The 19367-nt window shown below is 45.5% G+C and overlaps 1 protein-coding gene across 2 annotated transcripts in view; it reads left to right on the top strand.

Moving 5' to 3' along the window:
• The window catches only part of ETV6 (ETS variant transcription factor 6), a 164513-nt gene that overhangs the window by 49097 nt on the left and 96049 nt on the right, over window positions 1-19367 (top strand). Inside the window, exon 2 of one of the 2 annotated variants that reach the window (XM_056862968.1) lies at window positions 17462-17591. The exons of the other annotated variant lie outside the window; for it this stretch is intronic. Within the exon in view, the coding sequence (XP_056718946.1) occupies window positions 17462-17591 (130 nt within the window). The remainder of the gene's footprint in view (window positions 1-17461; window positions 17592-19367) is intronic. 2 annotated transcript variants of the gene reach the window in all.

Here is a 19367-nt window from a genome sequence, read left to right on the forward strand (position 1 = left end):
CAAGGCAAAGAGTGTGTGTAATTGGCTCAAGGTCATCCAGCAGGCTTCCATGATAGTGTGGGGGTTCGAACCTAGGGCGCCTAGTTCCCAATTGGACACCCTGACCACTATACCACAGTGGCTCTCAGATAAGCTTTGTAGCACTGCTGTTCTGAATTGCTCCACCTGACATAGAATCATAGAGATGGAAGGGGCCCCCTGGGTCATCTAGTCCAATCCCCTGCACAATGCAGGAAATTCACAACAACCTCCCCCCATACCCCCAGTGACCCCCTACTCCATGCCCAGAAGATGGCCAAGATGCCCTCCCTCTCATGATCTGCCTAAGCCCTAAGGTCATAGAATCAGCATTGCTGACAGATGGCCATCTAGCCTCTTCTTAAAAACCTCTAGGAAATGAGAGCTTACAACCTTCAGAGGAAGCCAAGACAGCCTGAGACACTTTTCAGCATTTCCAGTTTGTCAATTGCTCCAGTATCCCCAGTTGTTACTGGAAAGTTTCTTTGCTTTGACCAAACATCAACAAAACATTCACAAATTTTTAGCACAAAAGAAGAAAAAGGTCAGACTATTAGTGCTAGACTAATCCCAGCACGGGAGGGAAGGCAGCATGGTACAGCCCGATCTGGGGACTGGGTACCATTTCAGAAGGAGCTCAAGGCACAGTGTGATACTTGTTTTGCCAAAAAGGGGAGTGTTTGTCAGACACCAAGAGCACAATTTTGTCCAAAATCCTGCCCTAAAAAAAACCCAGCACACCAAGAAGGCAGGTCAGGGAGGGCGGGGTACAAATTCAGTCCATCAGTCTAAACAGACAGCGGAGCCTCAACTGTAGTGGCACCCGACCCAGGTGCCATGGCTCAGAGTAGGTGGAGTCCGAGGCCCAGAGGCCCTCTTGTTTCACAAACCAGTTATTACTGTCATGGCTTGTGGATCACTATCTGACATGGTCCAGGACCTGATGTGTGTTCGAGTGGATCCACACGTGTTTGAGATTGTTAAAACAGTTATACCCCACCTTTCTTTTGAAAAATAAATTATCTGCATGGTCTACAATCCATACAAACTGTCGAGAGAAAACAGCGGCCTTTGAAAACCTTGCCAGGGACAAAATTTAAGTTTTTAAAAGCCTTTGATGATAATAACTTCAAGCGTCCCAAGTACAGGTTGTGTCTCCCACGACAGGGCAAAGATTAGAAGATATCCAGAAGAGGAAAATGAAGGAAGCTGAAAACATAACAACACACAGCCGCAGTACCCATTTCAGCCAAAGGCAATAAGTACTTCTCCCAGAATAAAAGAAAATGTTGTAGAAAGTGGCAAAATACTTCTGTCACAACTATTCTCAGCTTGAGAGTTTTTGCATTTAGCCTTGTCCCCACGTTAATCTGGCTTCCCTCTCAGCTCTCCGGCACAGCCAGGCTATGCCCCTTCCCAACAGCTTCCCTCGAACTGGCAGGGGAGAATGTACAGAGGGAAGATGGAGGGGGGAAAGGCAGGAAGAAATAGGGGGCAAGTGAGAGCCACACCAGAGTCCGATAGCCCAGAGGACCGCGGAGTGGGGAGGGAAGGCCCAGTATGGAACCATGCATGTCCCCACCCTCGGCTGCAGGAACCAGAGGGCTGCTTGGGGGATGGGCATTGGAGCCATGCCTCACTGCCCTTCAGCTGGGGTTATCCCGACTCACACCTTTATCCTTTCAGGCAGGGGTTGAGGTTCTTGGCTGGTTGCTGAACCAATCCTGCTAGGACAGAAGCCCTTATGAAGCTGCTTTGTTCTTCCTCCTCGTGGAGGAGCTAATGCAAGAGAGCAAGGGGTACCCCGAGTATGAATCACAGTAGGGAGATGCTCTTGCATGATTGGCCAAGTTCGAGACTTAAGGCCTGGCCAGGCCAAGCCTTCGAGCCTTCCCTGTGCTCTGCTGCCTTCCAGTCACAGGTGTGGATCTCCATCTACCCTCTCCCTTTGGAGAGGCCTCTAAAGCCTGGATAGCTGCCCAGCCCACTTTCACACCACCATCTCCTCCTTTAAGTCTCAGGTGTGCTCCCTAGAGTCAGTGTCACTTTTATGTTGCGCGGAGAACTCTGAACACTGTCATTCTCACCACCACCGGGCACACCAGTCAAACTTTTCCAGTGAGATTGGAATGATTCCATCACCCCTCAGTGAAGGACCATGCTGGTATTTTTCTCTGTACGTGGGGAAAGGAGAAATGGTCTTCCCAATGCTTGGGAGCATTGGTCCAGTTCTCAGTGAGTGGGGTGAGGTCTGGGCTGTACCACTTAAGACTGCTGGTGGAAGCTGGCACAATCGGGTGCATGTCAGAGAACTGGTCTAGCCCTCTCCCTATCTCTTTTTTCTACACATCCAGTCATGCCATCGTATTCCCTATTACTATGTTTGGATGTGAAAGCTGGACAATGAAGAAAGCTGATAGGAAGAAAGTAGATTCCTTTAAATTTGGTGTTGGAGGAGAGTGTTAACGGATACTGTGGACTGCCATAAAAACAAATTAGTGGGTCATGGATCAAATCACTGAACTGACCCTAGAAGCTCAAATGACTAAACTGAGGCTGTCGTACTTTGGTCACATTATGAGAAGACAAGAGTCACTGGAAAAGACAGTCATGCCAGGAAAAGTTGAGGGCAGCAGGAAAAGAGGAAGACCCAACAAGAGATGGATTGACTCTGTAAAGGAAGCCATGACCCTCAGTTTGCAAGACCTGAGCAAGGCTGTTAAGGGTAGGATGTTTTGGAGGACATTGATTCATAGGGTCGCCATGCGTCGGAAGCAACCTGACAGCGCTTGACACACACACATCCAGTCAGATCAGTCCTGAAGTGATACAGTCCTTTCACAATGAGAAGTAGGCCTTGGTGTCCAGTCATGACTCCTGTGTTTGCTGAATCATCTTCCCTTTGTGTGTGTGTTTGTGTGTATGTAGGCAGCAAAACACTGGCATATGTTAGGGTTGCTTACTCTTAACAGTCTGTTACCTGGGTGAGGCCCAGATATGCTCTCCACCTTGGCCCGTGTGCCTGAGGCCCAGCTGAGCAGTAAAAGGACAACAAATGCTCCAGGAGCTTCAGGCGCAGAGCTCTTCCATGTCCTTGCAAGCCTCCAGTCACCAAGCAGAATGGGTGCATGTGCAAAGTGCTTTCAAGTTGCAGCTGACTTATGGGAGCTCCGTAGGGATCAAGGCAAGAGGCAAACAGAGGTGGTTTGCCAGTGCCTTCCTCTGCATAGCAGTCCTGGAATTCCTTGGTGGTCTCCCATCCAAGTGCTAACCAGGACCGACCCTGCTTCATTTCCAAGATCGGGCTAGCCTAAGCCATCCAGCTCAGGGTACCAGGAAGCATATCTCTATGTAAAGATTAAGCCAACTGAGCGTTCAAAGGCAAAAAGTTTTTGAATGTTTCAGCGGCTCCAAAACGAATGTTCTGCCAAAGTTGGAAGCAGGCGGACTAAAAGGAAATGGAAAGATCAGGACATGATGACCAGTTGAAAACTTCGAGGAAGGAGACGAAAAAGGAGTTCAGGGAAGCATGAATCTCATGCAGAACTAGGCGTTGACTCGTTTGGCCCCAGGCATCATCGCTCAGCGTGAGGTTTACGGTTACCAGCTGAATTCATTATTTTCCAGAAGTCTGTCGTCCTCCTGGCAGGATGGTCCAGCTCCTTGCAAATTACATGAAGCAAATTAAGCCGCGTCCTGGCCAAGGCAATTACGCAGTGTGCAGCTGCCTTGAATCTCATTTGTTCCCTTGGTGCACAAGCCCTCCAAGGTGGTAGATCCGCAAGACAAAAATGGGCTCCTCGGCTGTAAAGAGGGAAACAATGTGCTTGCGTGGAGCAGAATTTCCAAACTCTGGTGTTGGAAAGGTTGGTTGGGATGTGAGAGACCGGGGACGGGGCACTTTGGAGGCTGGCATGGCCCCTCCCTGGGTCTATCTCAGCTCTTGTTGAAATGAAGGTGGCTGTGGCATCGTAATAAAATCCTGGCCCTTTGAGCAGAGTGTGTTGTAGGGTAAGAAGAAGAAGAGTTGGTTTTTATATGCCTACTTTCTCTACCACTTAAGGGAGACTCAAACCGGCTTACAATCACCTTTCCCTTCCCCTCCCCACAACAGACACCCTGTGAGGTAGGTGAGGCTGAGAGAGCTCTAACAGAGCTGTAACTTGCCCAAGGCCACCCAGCTGGCTTCGTGTGTAGGAGTGGGGAAACAAATCCAGTTCACCAGATTAGCCTCCGCTGCTCATGTGGAGGAGTTGGGGAATCAAACCCGGTTCTCCAGATCAGAATCCACCGCTCCAAACCACTGCTTTTAACCACTACACCATGTACACATACTGAACAAGTGGGGTGGTTGTACTTATACTGAATCAGACCCTTAGTCCATCAAAGTCAGTCTTGTCTACTCAGGCAGGCCGGCAGTGGCTCTCCAGGGTCTCAGGTGAAGGTCTTTCACATCACCTACCTGCCTAGTCCCTTTAAGTGGAGAGGCCGGGGATTGAACCTGGGACCTTCTGCATGCCAAGCAGATGCTCTACCACTGAGCCACAGCCCCTCTCTTTGTAACTTTGCAGGAGGTTACAAGTGAACTTGGAGAAAAAGGTTCCAATGTTTTGAAGTCTCCTGTTTGCTGAGTCTCATGGGGAATTTTCTGTGGAGGACTGCTTTGCCTTATGGTGGGCACTTAGGAAGAAATAATGACAGATCCTGGTCATGGAGTCAGGGTCCTTTTTGGGGGATGGAAGTTGGGCGGAAGGCTGGCTGAAAGTTGGTTGAGTTAGGGTTTTAACCCTTCATTGTTGTATTTGGGACTCCTCTATGACAGTGGTGTTTAATCCCTAAATAAAGAAGAAGAGTTGGTTTTTATACCTCACTTTTCTCTACCTTTAAGGAGTCTCAAAGCAGCTTACAATTGTGTTCCCTTCCCCTCCCCCACAACAGGCACCTTGTGATGTAGTTGGGGCTGAGAGAGTTCTGAGAGAACTGTGACTAGCCCAAGGTCACCCAGCAGGCCTCGTGTGGAGGAGCAGGGAATCAAACGTGGTTCTTCACCATGCTCTTCATCTGCTGAGGAACAAATGTGTGCGGTGGAGGATTCTGGGGAATATTCTAGGGTGCACACTCTATTCTCTTGGGGAACGCACATCACCCTGTGTGCGCATTGCAGTATGCCCCTCCCTCACCTGTGTTGCACATCACAGGGGAAGATGTTGGTGTGCAAGCATCATTTAGAGCCACTTGGCTATCAGTAGTGATGTTCTTCTTGACAACTGCCGATAAGCGTCCACAGATCTAGGGCTGTTTGGAACACTTTGGGCAAAAACGCATGGTCACTTTATCCTCCTTTAATCCCTGTTTTAGCCAGGATCAAACGCACATTAGGTGAAACGCATGTGTTCGATCCTGGCTGAATCCTGGCTGAAACAGGGATTAAAGGAGGATAAAGCGATCGTGCGTTTTTGCCCTTTGAAAACAACTGTACTAGAAAGGTGTTCCACATTGCTGAGAATTTATCCTCAGCTGTGTGTTTTGCTGTGCCTAATTATTCTTTGCACCATGATGCATTCTTTGGGAGCACATGATGCTGCCTTCCACAAAGAGACCACTGCTCTTCCTAGCCCAGTATGGTGTACTCTGACTGGCAGTGACTTTCTAGAGTCTTGGGCAGAGTTCTTCTACATTTTGGTACCTGTCGTAATGGCATTTTCTAAGTAAGGGATATTGGAGTAATTTTACAACATGACCCTCTAATTTGGATATCTTTATTTACCTAGTTCCTATCATAGAAAGCTGTTGAACGGCCGTCTTTGGAAGGTTTGATATATTGCATGTGTAGTTTTGTGTTAGAGTGTTATTTTATTTTATGTCTTTTTTGTTATACATAAAATATTTAATTAAAATACAGTTGGGACCTGTGATCTCTTAGGTGGAAATGCCAAGGATTAAATCGTGACCCTTCTGCATTGTTTCATGTGTATTCTAACATTGAGCTGTGGGTATTCCCCATAGGGGAGAAGTAGCTATTTGAAAAAAACAGCAAATTCGAGTTAAAGATTGGTTAATTCTGCCAAGTGAAAGCATCATATGCTGCATTCTTGATGCGGCGCATGGCGAAATGGTTACAAGAGGCAACTGTCTTCCTCTTAGAATGTAACAGGGGTGACTCTCCAGAGACTGTATTGCAAATGTTGTCTGATGTCTCTAAAACCCAGTTCCCTCATGGCTAGTACACTTTCCCTGTGAAATTACACAATGCATGCTCTATTTTCAACTTTGACTGATAAAAAAAAAATGTGTTTGGACTTTTTCATAAACAGCGATGGACAGAGTAGAGCCTTTGGCTAATATTTGTTTTTGTTTCTTTATTTTTTTATAATAAAGACAAAACATAAGAGAGAAAGCCAGGATTAATACAGGAAGAAATCATATCATTTATCTCATTTACAATTAAGAAAGATAAGAGGATTATACAGAAGGAAAGGAAAGATGTTCTAGTGCTAGACATAAAGTCAGTTGAAAGCAGTATGTCGTAAGATAATAACCATCATTAATTAATACTTACCCTAATATTTTAATCATGTATCATAAACTTCTTTGTTTGAACCACAATATTTAGGTATACCAGTATATTAAAATAAATTTGGAAATAATCTAGCTAAAATAAATCACGTTAGTGATTGTATTATACTTCTAATAAGAATTAATCATTGAGTCAGTGTGGTATAGTGGTTAAAAGTGGCGGACTCTAATCTGGAGAACCGGGTTTGATTCCCTACGCCTCCACATGCAGCCTGCTGGGTGACCTTGGGCCAGTCACAGTTCTCTCAGAACTCTCTCAGCCCCACCTACCTCACAAGGTGCCTGTTGTGGGATGGAAGGCAAAATGTTATTAAGCATGAAAACCTGACAGAAAACCTGGCGGCTTTGAGACTCCTTAAAGGTAGAGAAAAGTGGGGTATTAAAAACCAACTCTTCTTCTTCAGCTTTGGCATTGTCTATCAGGGAACTGCCCTGTACCGTGCCAGACGGCTGATCCACCCAGCCCAGCATTGTTTGGCTTCTATAGTAAGAGAGCACGTTGCTAACCACCAGGTAGAGACATAGCAAGTTCAGACTACTACAGTACACCTACAGGCCCAAGAAGATTACTATATGTAGTACAGTGAGGTTTAATCTGCAATAAATTACTTTGTCGTGTTCAGGCACAGAAACCCAGAGAAGGTGGCTTCACACAAGTTCACAAAGGGAAATGTCTGAGAGCAGGAAGCACTAGCATCTCCACTGAAACACCCGTGCTAGGGGTCAAGCTAGCCAAGTTGCAGCTGGTTTTTAAAAGCTAAAAGCAGCCAGAGAGTTATACGGATTAGTATGTGAGGCTGGTGGATTTAACTCAAGCAAGCCCCCGCCACCACCACACACACACATACAAATTGCTATATGCCTTATACACCCAGGGAGAAGGGAATACCCTCAGAAGCAATTAGCATCAAGGAAACAACACATAGGGCGAAAACGCATGGTCGCTTTATCCTCCTTTAATCCCTGTTTCAGCCAGGATCGAACGCACATTAGGCGAAACGCATGCGTTCGATCCAGGCTGAATCCTGGCTGAAACAGGGATTAAAGGAGGAAAAAGCGACCATGCGTTTTCGCCCATAGGGAAAGGGGGTTAAAATATTCCTCTCAAGTACCATGGCCCCAATCTGGGGAACCTTCCAAGGCTACTTTTCCTTTTAATGAACTGCAGAGAAATCCAAGAATGGCTGTTTCTATTGTTTATTTATTTACTTCGTTTATACTCTCTCTTTCTCCCCAATGGGGACTCAAAGCAGCTTATATCGGTGTCCTCTGTTTTATCCTCACAACAACCCTGTGAAGTAGGCTAGGCTGACAGCTGCAATTATTCTAGCAGAGGCATTCGTAGACTGGGACCCATTCCATCTGAGAAAGGGAGCTCCAGTCCGTGAAAGCCTTAGAATAAAAATGTGTTAGACTTCACGGTGCCCCGTGGTGCAGAATGGTAAGCTGCAGTACTGTATTCACTAAAGATTTAACAAATCAATCAAAATCTTCTGATTAAACTATAATATGTTGCCCAAGATTAACTGGAGAGCAAACTTCTAAATAACAAATTTATAAGCATTTACTGAAACTGCCGATGGGAAGCGTCATCCTGAAAGGAGCCTTCCCCCATCTCCTCTCACAAAGGGGAATGCATGCCTCTCCCAAGATGGTGATAACCACAGTGTGTGCAGGCAATTTCTTTTTTTGCCGTCAAGTCACAGCTGACTTTTGGCGACCCTAGGGTTTTCAAGGCAAGAGACGTTCAGAGGTGGTTGGCCATTGCCTGCCTCCCCAGCAGACCCTGGTACTCCTTGGAGGTCTCCCATCCAAATACTAGTCAGGGCTGAGGCGGAGTGTGTGACTCGCCCAGCAAGTTTCTATGGCACAGTGGGGATTCCCAGATCCAAGTCTGACACCTTAACCACTACACCATGCTGGCAGGCTATACACAAAGATTAAGTTTACAAACCCAGAATGATCAACTAAAACTTTAAAATCTTATGACTAATCAGTGATGATGGGCAGAGCAATTCTGAAGGGCGGTGCCGAATGGGGTTTGAAGCCGGCATGACCCCTGCGCTGGCATTGGTACCACTTATGCTGGCTAAATTGGCACTAACACTGGTCGCCGGTACAGGGCCACTTACACTGGTAGTAACATGTATGGTAGTAACATGTATGGTTAGATGGATGCAGAACTTTGAGGAAGAAATATCTTTTCAACAATGGGAAACTTTATGGACCAAAGACATAAAATTTACAGCCAGTCAATCATTAAGGGTAAAATTGGTATAAGATGTTTTATCGATGGTATATTACTCCAAAGGACATCGAGAAGATGAACAAAGATTACAAAGGGAAATGTTGGAAATGTAAAGAGGTGGATGGAACTTTTTATCAGATGTGGTAGACATGCAAAAAATACTGGAAAGAGATACTACCTTTAAGGAGTCTCAAAGCGCTTTGCATGTGGAAGAGTGGGGAATCAAACCTGGTTTCCAGATAAGAGTCCGCCACTCACGTAGAGGAGCAGGAAATCAAACCCAGTTCTCCAGGTTAGAGTCTGCTGCTCTTAACCACTACACCACGCTGGTTCTCAGAGCATATGCTTTGCATGTAGAAAGTCCAGCGCTAAGTCCTTGGCATCTCTGGTTCAGAGGGTCTTAGGTAACAGGTCTAGGAACGACTTCCATGTGAGGCCAGCTTGGTTGGAGTTGACTTGGCCAGGGATCTCTGTGGCAAGTTGAGCTGAACTTGCACTCTTGATCATTTATTTCTTCATTTGTAAAGGTATTTACAAAATTTCTTGGCCACCAAGGCAGCGAAGAGTTAAAACAAAACTTTATTAAAAAAACATATCATACAAACAAGTAAAATGCATATTAAAAGCACATAAAAGAGTAATTAAAACATTGGGGGGAAGGAGTAATCATTGAGGGAACGCCAGAGGAAAATAAAAAGGCCTTCCACCTCCTGGTGGAAGATGGCAACAGAAGGGGACAGGTGAATCTCCCTAGGGAGAGAGTTCCAGAGCTTTGGTGCCACAGCCAAGAAGGCCCTCTCCTGGGTTGCTATCTGCCCGAAGCAGGGCCTCAGACGGAGGTGCCCAAAGCAGGGCCTCAGAAGATGGCCGTAGTGGTCAGGTAGGTTTGTAAGGGAGTGGACGTTTGGCTTACCTTTCTTGTGATGTAATGTTACAAGTTGAAGGATTTGATTTTTAAAAAATGTAGTCATATAGCAAATCACAGTTTTGAATGGGTCCGTTTTTAACTATTTTTAAGAATGATTTTGATTAGGCTCAATTGAAAATATAAAATAAGATATTTATATTTGAGAGCTTGTTTTAAGGATGGATGAAAATTAGGGCGGGAAAGGTAGTAAATTGTGGAGAAGAAATTCCAGTAGAACTATAGTAAAGGGATAAGTAAGATTAAAAGTATAAATATCAGATGTAGTTTGTAATGTTAGAGTTTAGAGCTTTGTCTAATCAGAAGAATGGTAGAGTGAAAGATGAAAAGGCTCATATGAGTTATATGCAATGTTGAACAGTTCATTGCAGGGGTGGGGAACCTCCGGCCCGCAGGCCATTTACAGTCCGTGACATCATTGGCTGCGGCCCGCGGACTCTCCCGCGGAAGCCGCCGTCATTGCCGCCGGCCACGTGTCTGTGTGTGTGTGTGTGGGGGGGGGGAAGCTGTGGGGAAGCTTCTCCCCGATCGCTCGGGCGGGGGGCGTGCATGCGGGGGGTGGTCTGTGTGTGTGACGGTGGGGGAAAGCCGTGCTCCCGATCGCTACTGGCCCCCGAATGATGTTATAAATATGCAAATGGCCCTTGGGAGGAAAAAGGTTCCCCACTCTTGGTTTATTGCTAAGTAGAATTGATAGTACAAAACAGTATTCTTGATTATTTACTGGCTTATTCACAATTGTTCGCTGATTTCCTTGGAATAAGTTATAATCTGTATGTGTATGTGTATGCAATGTTTAAATAGTTAATAAAATATTGTAAAACAATTTTTTAGGGCTGCTGCGCTAAGGCAGTATCGTATCTTTTCTTGTCAAAACGAAGTATTTAGTTGAAGGCCGAGTTGCTCCTCTTTCCTCCAGAAACTCATATCACGAGGGCTGGTTTCGAGCTTGCCTAACATTTTAGCCTGCACAAGTACTCGTTTGTTTTGCCACTGCGAGCCAACTGTAGGATTGGTGTGTCTGAATGGAAGCCGGGCTCTTAGATTTGCCTATTCCCTTAGGAGCAATCGCAGCCAGGTCGTGGAAACACGCGGCTGTTGGAGCTTCCAGGCGTACAAGCGGCTAATTATAGTTTTCTACTTGTGCATTGTATGCCTGGCTTCTCTTCTTTTTTTCTTTTCCAAGTAAGCAGCGTGTAGTGAATTTGTGCCAGGTTTTCAAGTTTTATAATATTTTAGCTATTTAACTGAACTTGTAGTACATGGCAGACTGAGGGCACAGAGCAGGTAAGGGTACGCTGGTGATAATGGAGCCCCACACCTCTTGATTTCTGACCACCAACAACCAATCTGAACAAAAAGGTCTTACACTGCTTCTGGAAAAATGTACAGGTTCATACTGTGTGGACTAGCTAGGGAAAGAGCTGGAGATGTGAGGACCCACCAGGGGGAAATCAAGTAAACCATTTTCCCATCTTTTCTCAAGCATTAGTCTGTAAGCATTCCCTTAAAACTTGTAAAACGGATACCAGATTTTTTTTAAAAAAAATTAAACAATATATTAGTGAATTCCGATATCATAAAGATATTGCTGGTTTTAGGGAAATTGTTAAAAAAACAGTGAAACTTCCAGTAGTAATCTGTTCCCCCGCCCTCTGAAAATACACTGGCTATGTTTATTTAAATTTCTCCATAACAGAGGTGTAATTTTGTTTTGTAACCACCATCTGTGTTTAGAATGCAGAGATATCCTCCCATAAGATTAGTTCAAAGTAAGAATTAAGCGGGGGGGGGGGGGGTTTCTCCCCAGAGAGCATTTAACAGAGGAAAATACTCTCCTCCTACCCCACTTAATTCAATGTAAACAGAAATGGAAGTGGCATAATGCGTACCAGACACTATCTGGCTCCATCCTATACGATCATCTTTTATAACAGCAGGCATAGAAATAGCTTCTCCTAATCACAAAGGCTGAATAGAACTATCTGGGAGTAAGCAGATAGGGAAACATCCCAAAAATGGGTTCTTCTTCCGGGATTACTCCTGCAAGTAAGAAGTACTAAGCAACTAAGAAGTATATCTGAACCACGCCATAGCTGAGGGATATGACGTGGCAGAGGACAGTGAAGTGCGAGGCCCAGCAAATGTATTTTCATGCTCTTCTCTGCAGTTACAGGAGCCAGGAACTTGATAGTTGAGTTTTGTGCGCGAAGCATAGATTCTTGGGATGCTGATTGGTTCGCCTGTTGTGAGAGAAGCATGTGTGCGCATTAAGGAGAGATTTTGTGTCAATTCTTTACTAAAATGCCGCAGATTTTTTTCTGGGAAAGACGTGGTTCTCTAGTAATGGAGGTAGTTCTGATGTGGAAGCAGGCGGATTAGCAGTTATCCAGGACACACCACCAAAACTCCTTGCTTTACAGAAAACAGTGTTGTTTAATTTACAGTGCACAGATACAAAAGACAAACCGTCACGTACACTTCTCTCCACCAAACTTCCCAACACAGAGTTACAGTTACATAGGCTTATATACAGAACTCCACCTGAAACCAATAAGGCCACCTGCAGACCTGGCCACAGTATTACATCATCGTATTGCTTCAGACCGGTTAGTTGCAGTTCACCCTAGAACTTGCAAGGCTATTGCTGCCTCTTGCATCATCCTAGATGCCTCAGATCTGACAGCTACCTGTCAGCTGTCTCTTGTCAGATTATTATGGGCAACTTGTTACTCTGACAAGTTCCATGAACAAGCTAATTAGGCAGTGTTGATAGGAGAATTCTGAAGGTGCACCAACTCAGACATTACTCTTTCCTGTCCATTTTCAGTGCACTCCCAGGTGACCAAGAAAAAGGCCCAAGGTAGGGATGTGCAGAGAGTGTCTAGCCCAGCTTTCCATGGCTCCTGCTGAGATCTATTTTGTCTCATAGAAAAGCTGCAAACATTTGAGGGAGCGAAACCCGCTATCTGTAGACTGCCTAGGGAGAGGCTGCCTCACCCCATGAAGATAGTTTCAGGAGGGCAGCTGTGTTGATCCGCAGTAGAAGAGCGAGATTCCAGTCCAGTATCGCCTTAGAGACCGACAAGATTTACGGCGTATAAGTTTTCGAGAATCAAAGCTCCCTTCGTCAGATACTCTCAAAAGCTTATACCAGTGGTTCCCAAAGTGGGCAGTGCCACCCCCTGGGGGGCGGTGGGGCTACCTAGGGGGGCACTAAGAGGCAAGAGGGCAACAGGGGGGCGCTAGAGGTGGGCCCCTTCAACTATGTTGTTCACTAATTTACAGTCGATCAAGCTGTGGCACCATGCTGGCAAATTTGGTGGAAACTATCAGAATTTTTTACCAGACTTTGAAGAGCTGGTACCACTGGATCGAGTTCATCAGTTTTGTTGAATAAATTTCCACTTAAAAGTTTTGATTTGATTTTGAATAGATGTGCAATTAATGGTTGCTGTTTTGAAATTTTATTGTTATTATCTTCTTTAGCGAGCCAGGCAAACCCTTATTTTGACTAATGCTTTTTATAGGGTAGGGGACGCTGGGGTTGAGTTTGTGGAACCAAGGGGGAGGTAGCCCGAAAAGTTTGGGAACCACTGGCTTATACCTTAAAAATATTGCTGGTCTCTAAGGTGCTACTAGACTGGAATCTATCTCCCTCATCCCAGTGATGCTGAGGATTTCTTACGCCAGTCTTCCTTCTGGGAAGCTCTGCGTAGTTCCTCCTTGTAGCCTGAAGGGGAGAGAACGCGGGGAGGGCTGGGTTTAGAAATGCAAGTTTCGGCATACTATGTGCTGTGCCTATAGCAGTGTTGGATAGGTGCGTGGCCCTGGGGAAAATACTCTTTTTCTTCTCCTCCGTACCCCTCAAACATCCTGGGCCTTTGGATCTTGGCTGTGTGAGAGGTCCGTCCCCCCCCAACAGGCGGTTGGACAGGACAGATATCACTGGCTACATAAATGGGAACCCCCCAAACAAGAGAGGGTAAGGTTATCATGAGCTCTGCTCCCCCTTCACACTTCAAAGGAAAAATGTACAATCCTCAAATTAAATAGAACCCCCTCCCACTCATTTCAGTTGGGCATTCTGCCACCCCAGCACACTGTGTGCATACTTGATCCTAAACTAAAGAGAGCCAGCATGGTGTAGTTTGGAGCGGTGGACTCTAACCTGGAGAACCGGGTTTGATGCCCCACTCCTCCACAGGAGAAACAAATTGGATTTGTTTCCCCACTCCTACGCATGAAGCCAGCTGGGTCACCTTGGGCTAGTCACACACTCTCAGCCCCACCGACCTCACATGGTGTCTATTGTGGGGAGGGGAAGGGAAGATGATTATAAGCTGGTTTCGTTCTTCCTTAAGAAAATGATTATAAGCTGGTTTGGTTCTTCCTTTGGTAGAGAAAATCGGCATATAAAAACCAACTCTTCTAAACTGTTTGGCAGTTACTTAAAAAACAACTTTTCAACACTGTTTTCCTTCTCCAAAAATGCTTTGATAAGTGTGGTTGGGTCATCCATACATGACATATGTAGCCTTAGATTATTTGTAGTAGCAGTAGTAGCTGTTGTAGTTTTCTTATTATCTGTTGTGGCTGTTGTTGTTTTTTCTGCTGGCCAGTGACTGTATTAATAAATTGTTGTTGTTGTTTTTGTTATTATGGCATTTTCACTGTTAAAAATGTGTGCATCTGTTTGTGCATATGGTAAAGAAGGAACTGCTGGCTGCTGTTCTCTGTTTGATGTCGGGCTCCTCTTCTCTCTCTCTCTTCCTTTTTTAGTGGACCATTCAGTGGAAACTTTTGCTTAGGAGTCAGGAGTGGGGGAGCTAGCTTCCGTCATTTAGCCATAATGGCCTTTTGGTCCAGCCAGCTTTCATGCCTTCTGGGGTCTGCCCTGGAGCGAGGAGTGGGAGCAACAGGATGGGTCCAGTGGACGAGGCAAAGCCAGTAAGGTGCAGAGCCACTTAACAGAACCTTCTGAAAATTCAAGGCCCGCACCCAGGGGAATCGACAAGAAGCATTCAAATATAGTTTATAATTTGACAATTCACACAAATAATATAACACTACAACATACATTATCATTTTCATTTGGGAAATAATAGAATTAAGCTTTGCACCATACGAATCAGTAGCAATTGTCCCATTTAACACCAACATAAAATAATTCATAGTCACAATTAATAAAAACTTGATTACTGTAAGTGCAGAGGTGTGCGGTCTGTGCTTGGTCTTGGATCCCCCATTGGACTGTATTTATTTCCTTGGAGATGAGCCAGCATCAAAGACTTGATGAAGTGTGTATTTAAAGTATTTCTGTTCCTGTCTTTCTTTTCAAGGCCAAGTAGCATTTATTGTGTGGGGCCCAAAGACCATTACAATTAGGACTCACAAAAGAGAACATAGACAAACCACGGCAAAAACAATAACGTGATAAATTTAAAAGCAAGTAAAAATGCATAAGCACTTTCCTTATGCCTTTCTCCTGACCAAACTCAGGGCCTAAGGGGGCAGGAGGTTACCTGTTACAATCCTGGGATGCTTTAGATTGCTTCTAGAAGGATGTAAATAAGTGTCACCATCAATAGTTTTCCAGTGTAAGGTGTTACTTGTTTATCTACTTCGTAGCTGGTGGTTCAGGCTCAGATGGATGGCGTTGTGGAAGTTAAGATCTAGGTGGAATTTCTCATGATCCTCCTGTGACCCCAGATAACGAAAAAATAAAATTGGTGAATCTCAACTAGAGGAGGCAGGTTCTGTGGGGATGTGTTGATCTAATTCTGCCATAAATAAATAGGCATACTGCCGGGCTATTGGGGTACACATGGCAGGGTAGTTACCTGGAAGGCACAGGGATTGTGAAGTAGTTGTGATTGAGGAGAAAGACTCATATTTGAATGGCCAGTTTTGTTGTGGCACCATCAGGGATGATACTCCTGATGCTTTGTGAGTGATGGCTGATCTTTATGAATGATGCTGTCCGATCTTCTATCCATGGTGGCCAGAATGGTTTTTTCAGGAAGGTCATAATTGGAGTGAAATTTTCTCAGGAATGTTGTGGAATCCCTCAAATAGCTAACAGTGTTAGTAGTACAACATTTGATGCTGTAACTAGTCAGATACTTTTGCAGTGAAGGTGTCAAGTCTAGAAATTGTGGGGACATCCAGGATTCCCCATTTTGTGGATCTTGGGTATCACACAGAAGACTCCTCGATGAAACTTCTTGGGCATATCTATGAAGGTTTGGTCCTATTGGAGCACTGGTTCCCAACAGGGGGTCCACGGACCCCCAGGGGTCCGCGAGAACTAAATTAAGGTCTGCGAAACAAAGATATAAACCCATAATAAATTAATCTTTTCAATTAAAAGTTCTCTATTATAAAAAAAAATTCAAATATTATTCTAAGTTTAATGTTGAACTAACAGTTATGATTAAAGTTTATTTTCAAATTCTCGGAATTTTTATTTTGAACCTTGGAGTCCCTGCACCGAACAAAAAAGTCCTAGTGATCCCTGGTCAAAAAAAGGTTGGGAACCACTGTATTGGAGGATTCGTTAACAGGTTACAAAGTCAGAAGAAGAAGAAGAGCTGGTTTTTATATGCTGACTTTCTCTACCACTTAAGGAAGAATCAGACCGGCTTACAATCACCTTCCCTTCCCCTCCCACAACAGACACCCTGTGAGATAGGTGGGGCTGAGAGAGAGCTCTTAATAGAACTGTGACTAGCCCATGGTCACCCAGCTGGCTTCATGTGGAGAAGTGGGGAAACCAACCCGGTTCACCAGATTAGCGTCCGCCACTCATGTGGAGGAATGGGGAATCAAACCCGGTTCTCCAGATCAGAGTCCACCGCTCCAAACCACTGCTCTTAACCACCACACTACACTAGTTGCTTACTTGAGTGGAGGGTCTGAAGGTAGAAACCCATAGAAAGTGCTGTTAGAGAACTGACTCCGTCACCTCCAGGGTAATCAGATTTATTCATGGCTGCCTCCTCCCTTCTTTTGCTAGTCTGTTTGATATTGATGTTGGTCATGTCTGATTGAATGGCAGCATGTTACAAGGCAAGGTGACGTAGCTTGAGCACAACAACAGAAAGACTCAACTTGGAATTTCAATCAGTAGTCCCTGAAGAATCTTTCCATCAGATGTGCTGAGAAGACGGTTGCTGTGCGTTAGGGAACTATTTGGTGATGTCTTAGAAGCATTTCTTCCATTGGAGATAGTGGAAATAAACCTCCAGGTCTCCCAGAATGGTGCCATTTGTATGGATCTGTAAGGCAGAAGAAGAGTCCCTGAAACAGGACGGAGACTTCTACCTGGCTCAGTTTATGATTGGACAGATAGATAACTTTGCCAGAAGAGTCGATGATACATGTGCTGTACTACCATTTCGAAACTTAAACTGGTTTGCCCTGAACTTTCAGCATCACCAACTCATTGATCCTCCGTTAGTTAATCCATCTACAATTTTGATTGGATCAATCAGTTTAATTGGTGGATTAAAAGTAGATTTGCATTCTGCTGTTCTGTGTATTTGGAATCATAGGAAATGCCTCCCCAATGCTTCCTTTAAAAAAGCAAAAAACTCCACACCGGTTTTTATTGTAGCTTCATTCCTTTCCCCAAAAGTTTATGTTGTCCTTTCTCTTTTCTATCCCTCCCTCCCCCTATTCTACTTTAACAGCAGGAAAGGATTTCCTACACCCCTCCGGTGAGCCCAGTGCCAAATTACGGTTCCTCGTCGCCACTACATGTCCCGGTGCCTCGAGCCATCAGGATGGAGGAAGATGCCATCAGGCTCCCAGCCCACCTGCGTGAGTGTTTCACTGGCAGTTGAGGGGGGAGGGAATCAGGAGGGGTAAAACTAAGTCGGAGGCTTTACATTTGTAAACAATATAAAATTGCTCACAAATGTGGTGGGAAAGTATTCCTTGATCATTGTACGGATGGACTCTTTTCTGTCATGTGAAGGATATTGTTAAGGGTAAACGTATAGTATACTGTTTACCAGGGACAATTCCAGATTTTCTGGTGCCAGTGTTCCTGTTTCATCCCTATTCTGTGTTTTTGGCAAGCCTTTTGTAATGGTCAGTATGAGCTGCTAGTGTTGTTATTCATCAGGTTTCAGCCCACCCCCCAGAGAAAACTCTGAGGGTATGTAGTATGTGGATGCACCTTAATTTTTATGTGTTATGCCTGGTATGTCTCTGTTTGCACAGTTAATATGCTATAGCAGAACCTGAAAAATCCCAGGTGCCAGGTTGCCATGCTGCTTAGAAATATCTTTGTGGCACCCAATATGTCTGCACCCTCCTGTGAAGCCAGGGGAGGGGAGTGCTTTGGCCTGGCAGAAGTTGGCACCTCCCAGGCCAGCCGTCCTGCAAGAATCCCTCTGGAACTTTGGCTGCTGTGGCAAATGACCCTTCGGCCTTCACTGGGATGCCATGATTTCCCCTTGACTCACAGCTCCTTGGACTCAGGCAAGGAAGGGGGCAGATTGCAGGTGCTGTCTGGGGAGACCCAAGGCAGTTAGACACACAGATGCTCTGTGTTGGATGCTGCTACTGGTTGGAGTTTGTGGGGGGTGGGTGGGGGGGGAAGGCTTCCTTTGGAGCGTTATCACATGCTTTGGGAGGCTGGAGCAAGGAGCCTCAGGCACCCCCTGCAGTCTGCTTTGGGATTTGCTCATGTGCAAGATGTGGCATGGAACACATGAACACATGAAGCCGCCTTATGCTGAATCAGACCCTTGGTCAATCGAAGTCAGTATTGTCTACTCAGACCTGCAGCAGCTCTCCAGGGTCTCAGGCAGAGGTCTTTCACATCACCTACCTGCCTAGTCCCTTTAACTGGAGATGCAGGGGATTGAACCTGGGACCTCCTGCTTGCCAAGCAGATGCTCTACCACTGAGCCACAGTCTTTCCCTGAGTCCCTCACTGGAGCAGTGAGAGGGATGGGGAGCGGGTGAGAAGGGCTTCCAGACATGGAGATAAGGGGAGCCCGGGAGAAGGCTGACAGATTCACCCACCAGAGATTTAGCGGTGCAAGTTGACCTCAGTTGCTTCTGTCATAATGGAATGTAGAGGGTCCTTTGGAATCCTAGTGGTTGACAGCCTCCGACGGAAATTGACTTGAGACCATAGAGGCCAAGCCATGCCCATATTCTCCTTTGAAGCAGGCTTGGGCAGGACCTTCCCCTGGCAATAATGCTTGCCATCTGGGGAGGGGGACATCTGGCTGAAGCCTTACCTGTGTTAACACACAGTTATCTGCAGACGCTTCCTTGAGCGCCAGGGTGGCATAGTGGTTAAGAGTGGTGGACTCTATAATCTGGTGAACCAGGTTTGATTCCCCACTTCTCCACATGAAGGCTGCTGGGTGACCTTGGGCTAGTCATAGTTCTCTGTGAACTCTCTCAGCCCCACCTACCTCACAAGGTGTCTGTTGTGGGGAGGGGAAGGGAAGGTGATTGTAAGCCGCTTTGAGACTCCTTAAAGGTAGAGAAAAATGGGGTATAAGAACCAACTCTTCTTCCTTCTTCTGTCTTCTTCTGCTTGTCTCCATGGAGTATGTTAATGTATTTTCAGCA

This window comes from Euleptes europaea, chromosome 17 (assembly GCF_029931775.1).
Source record: "Euleptes europaea isolate rEulEur1 chromosome 17, rEulEur1.hap1, whole genome shotgun sequence".
NCBI lineage: Eukaryota > Metazoa > Chordata > Lepidosauria > Squamata > Sphaerodactylidae > Euleptes > Euleptes europaea.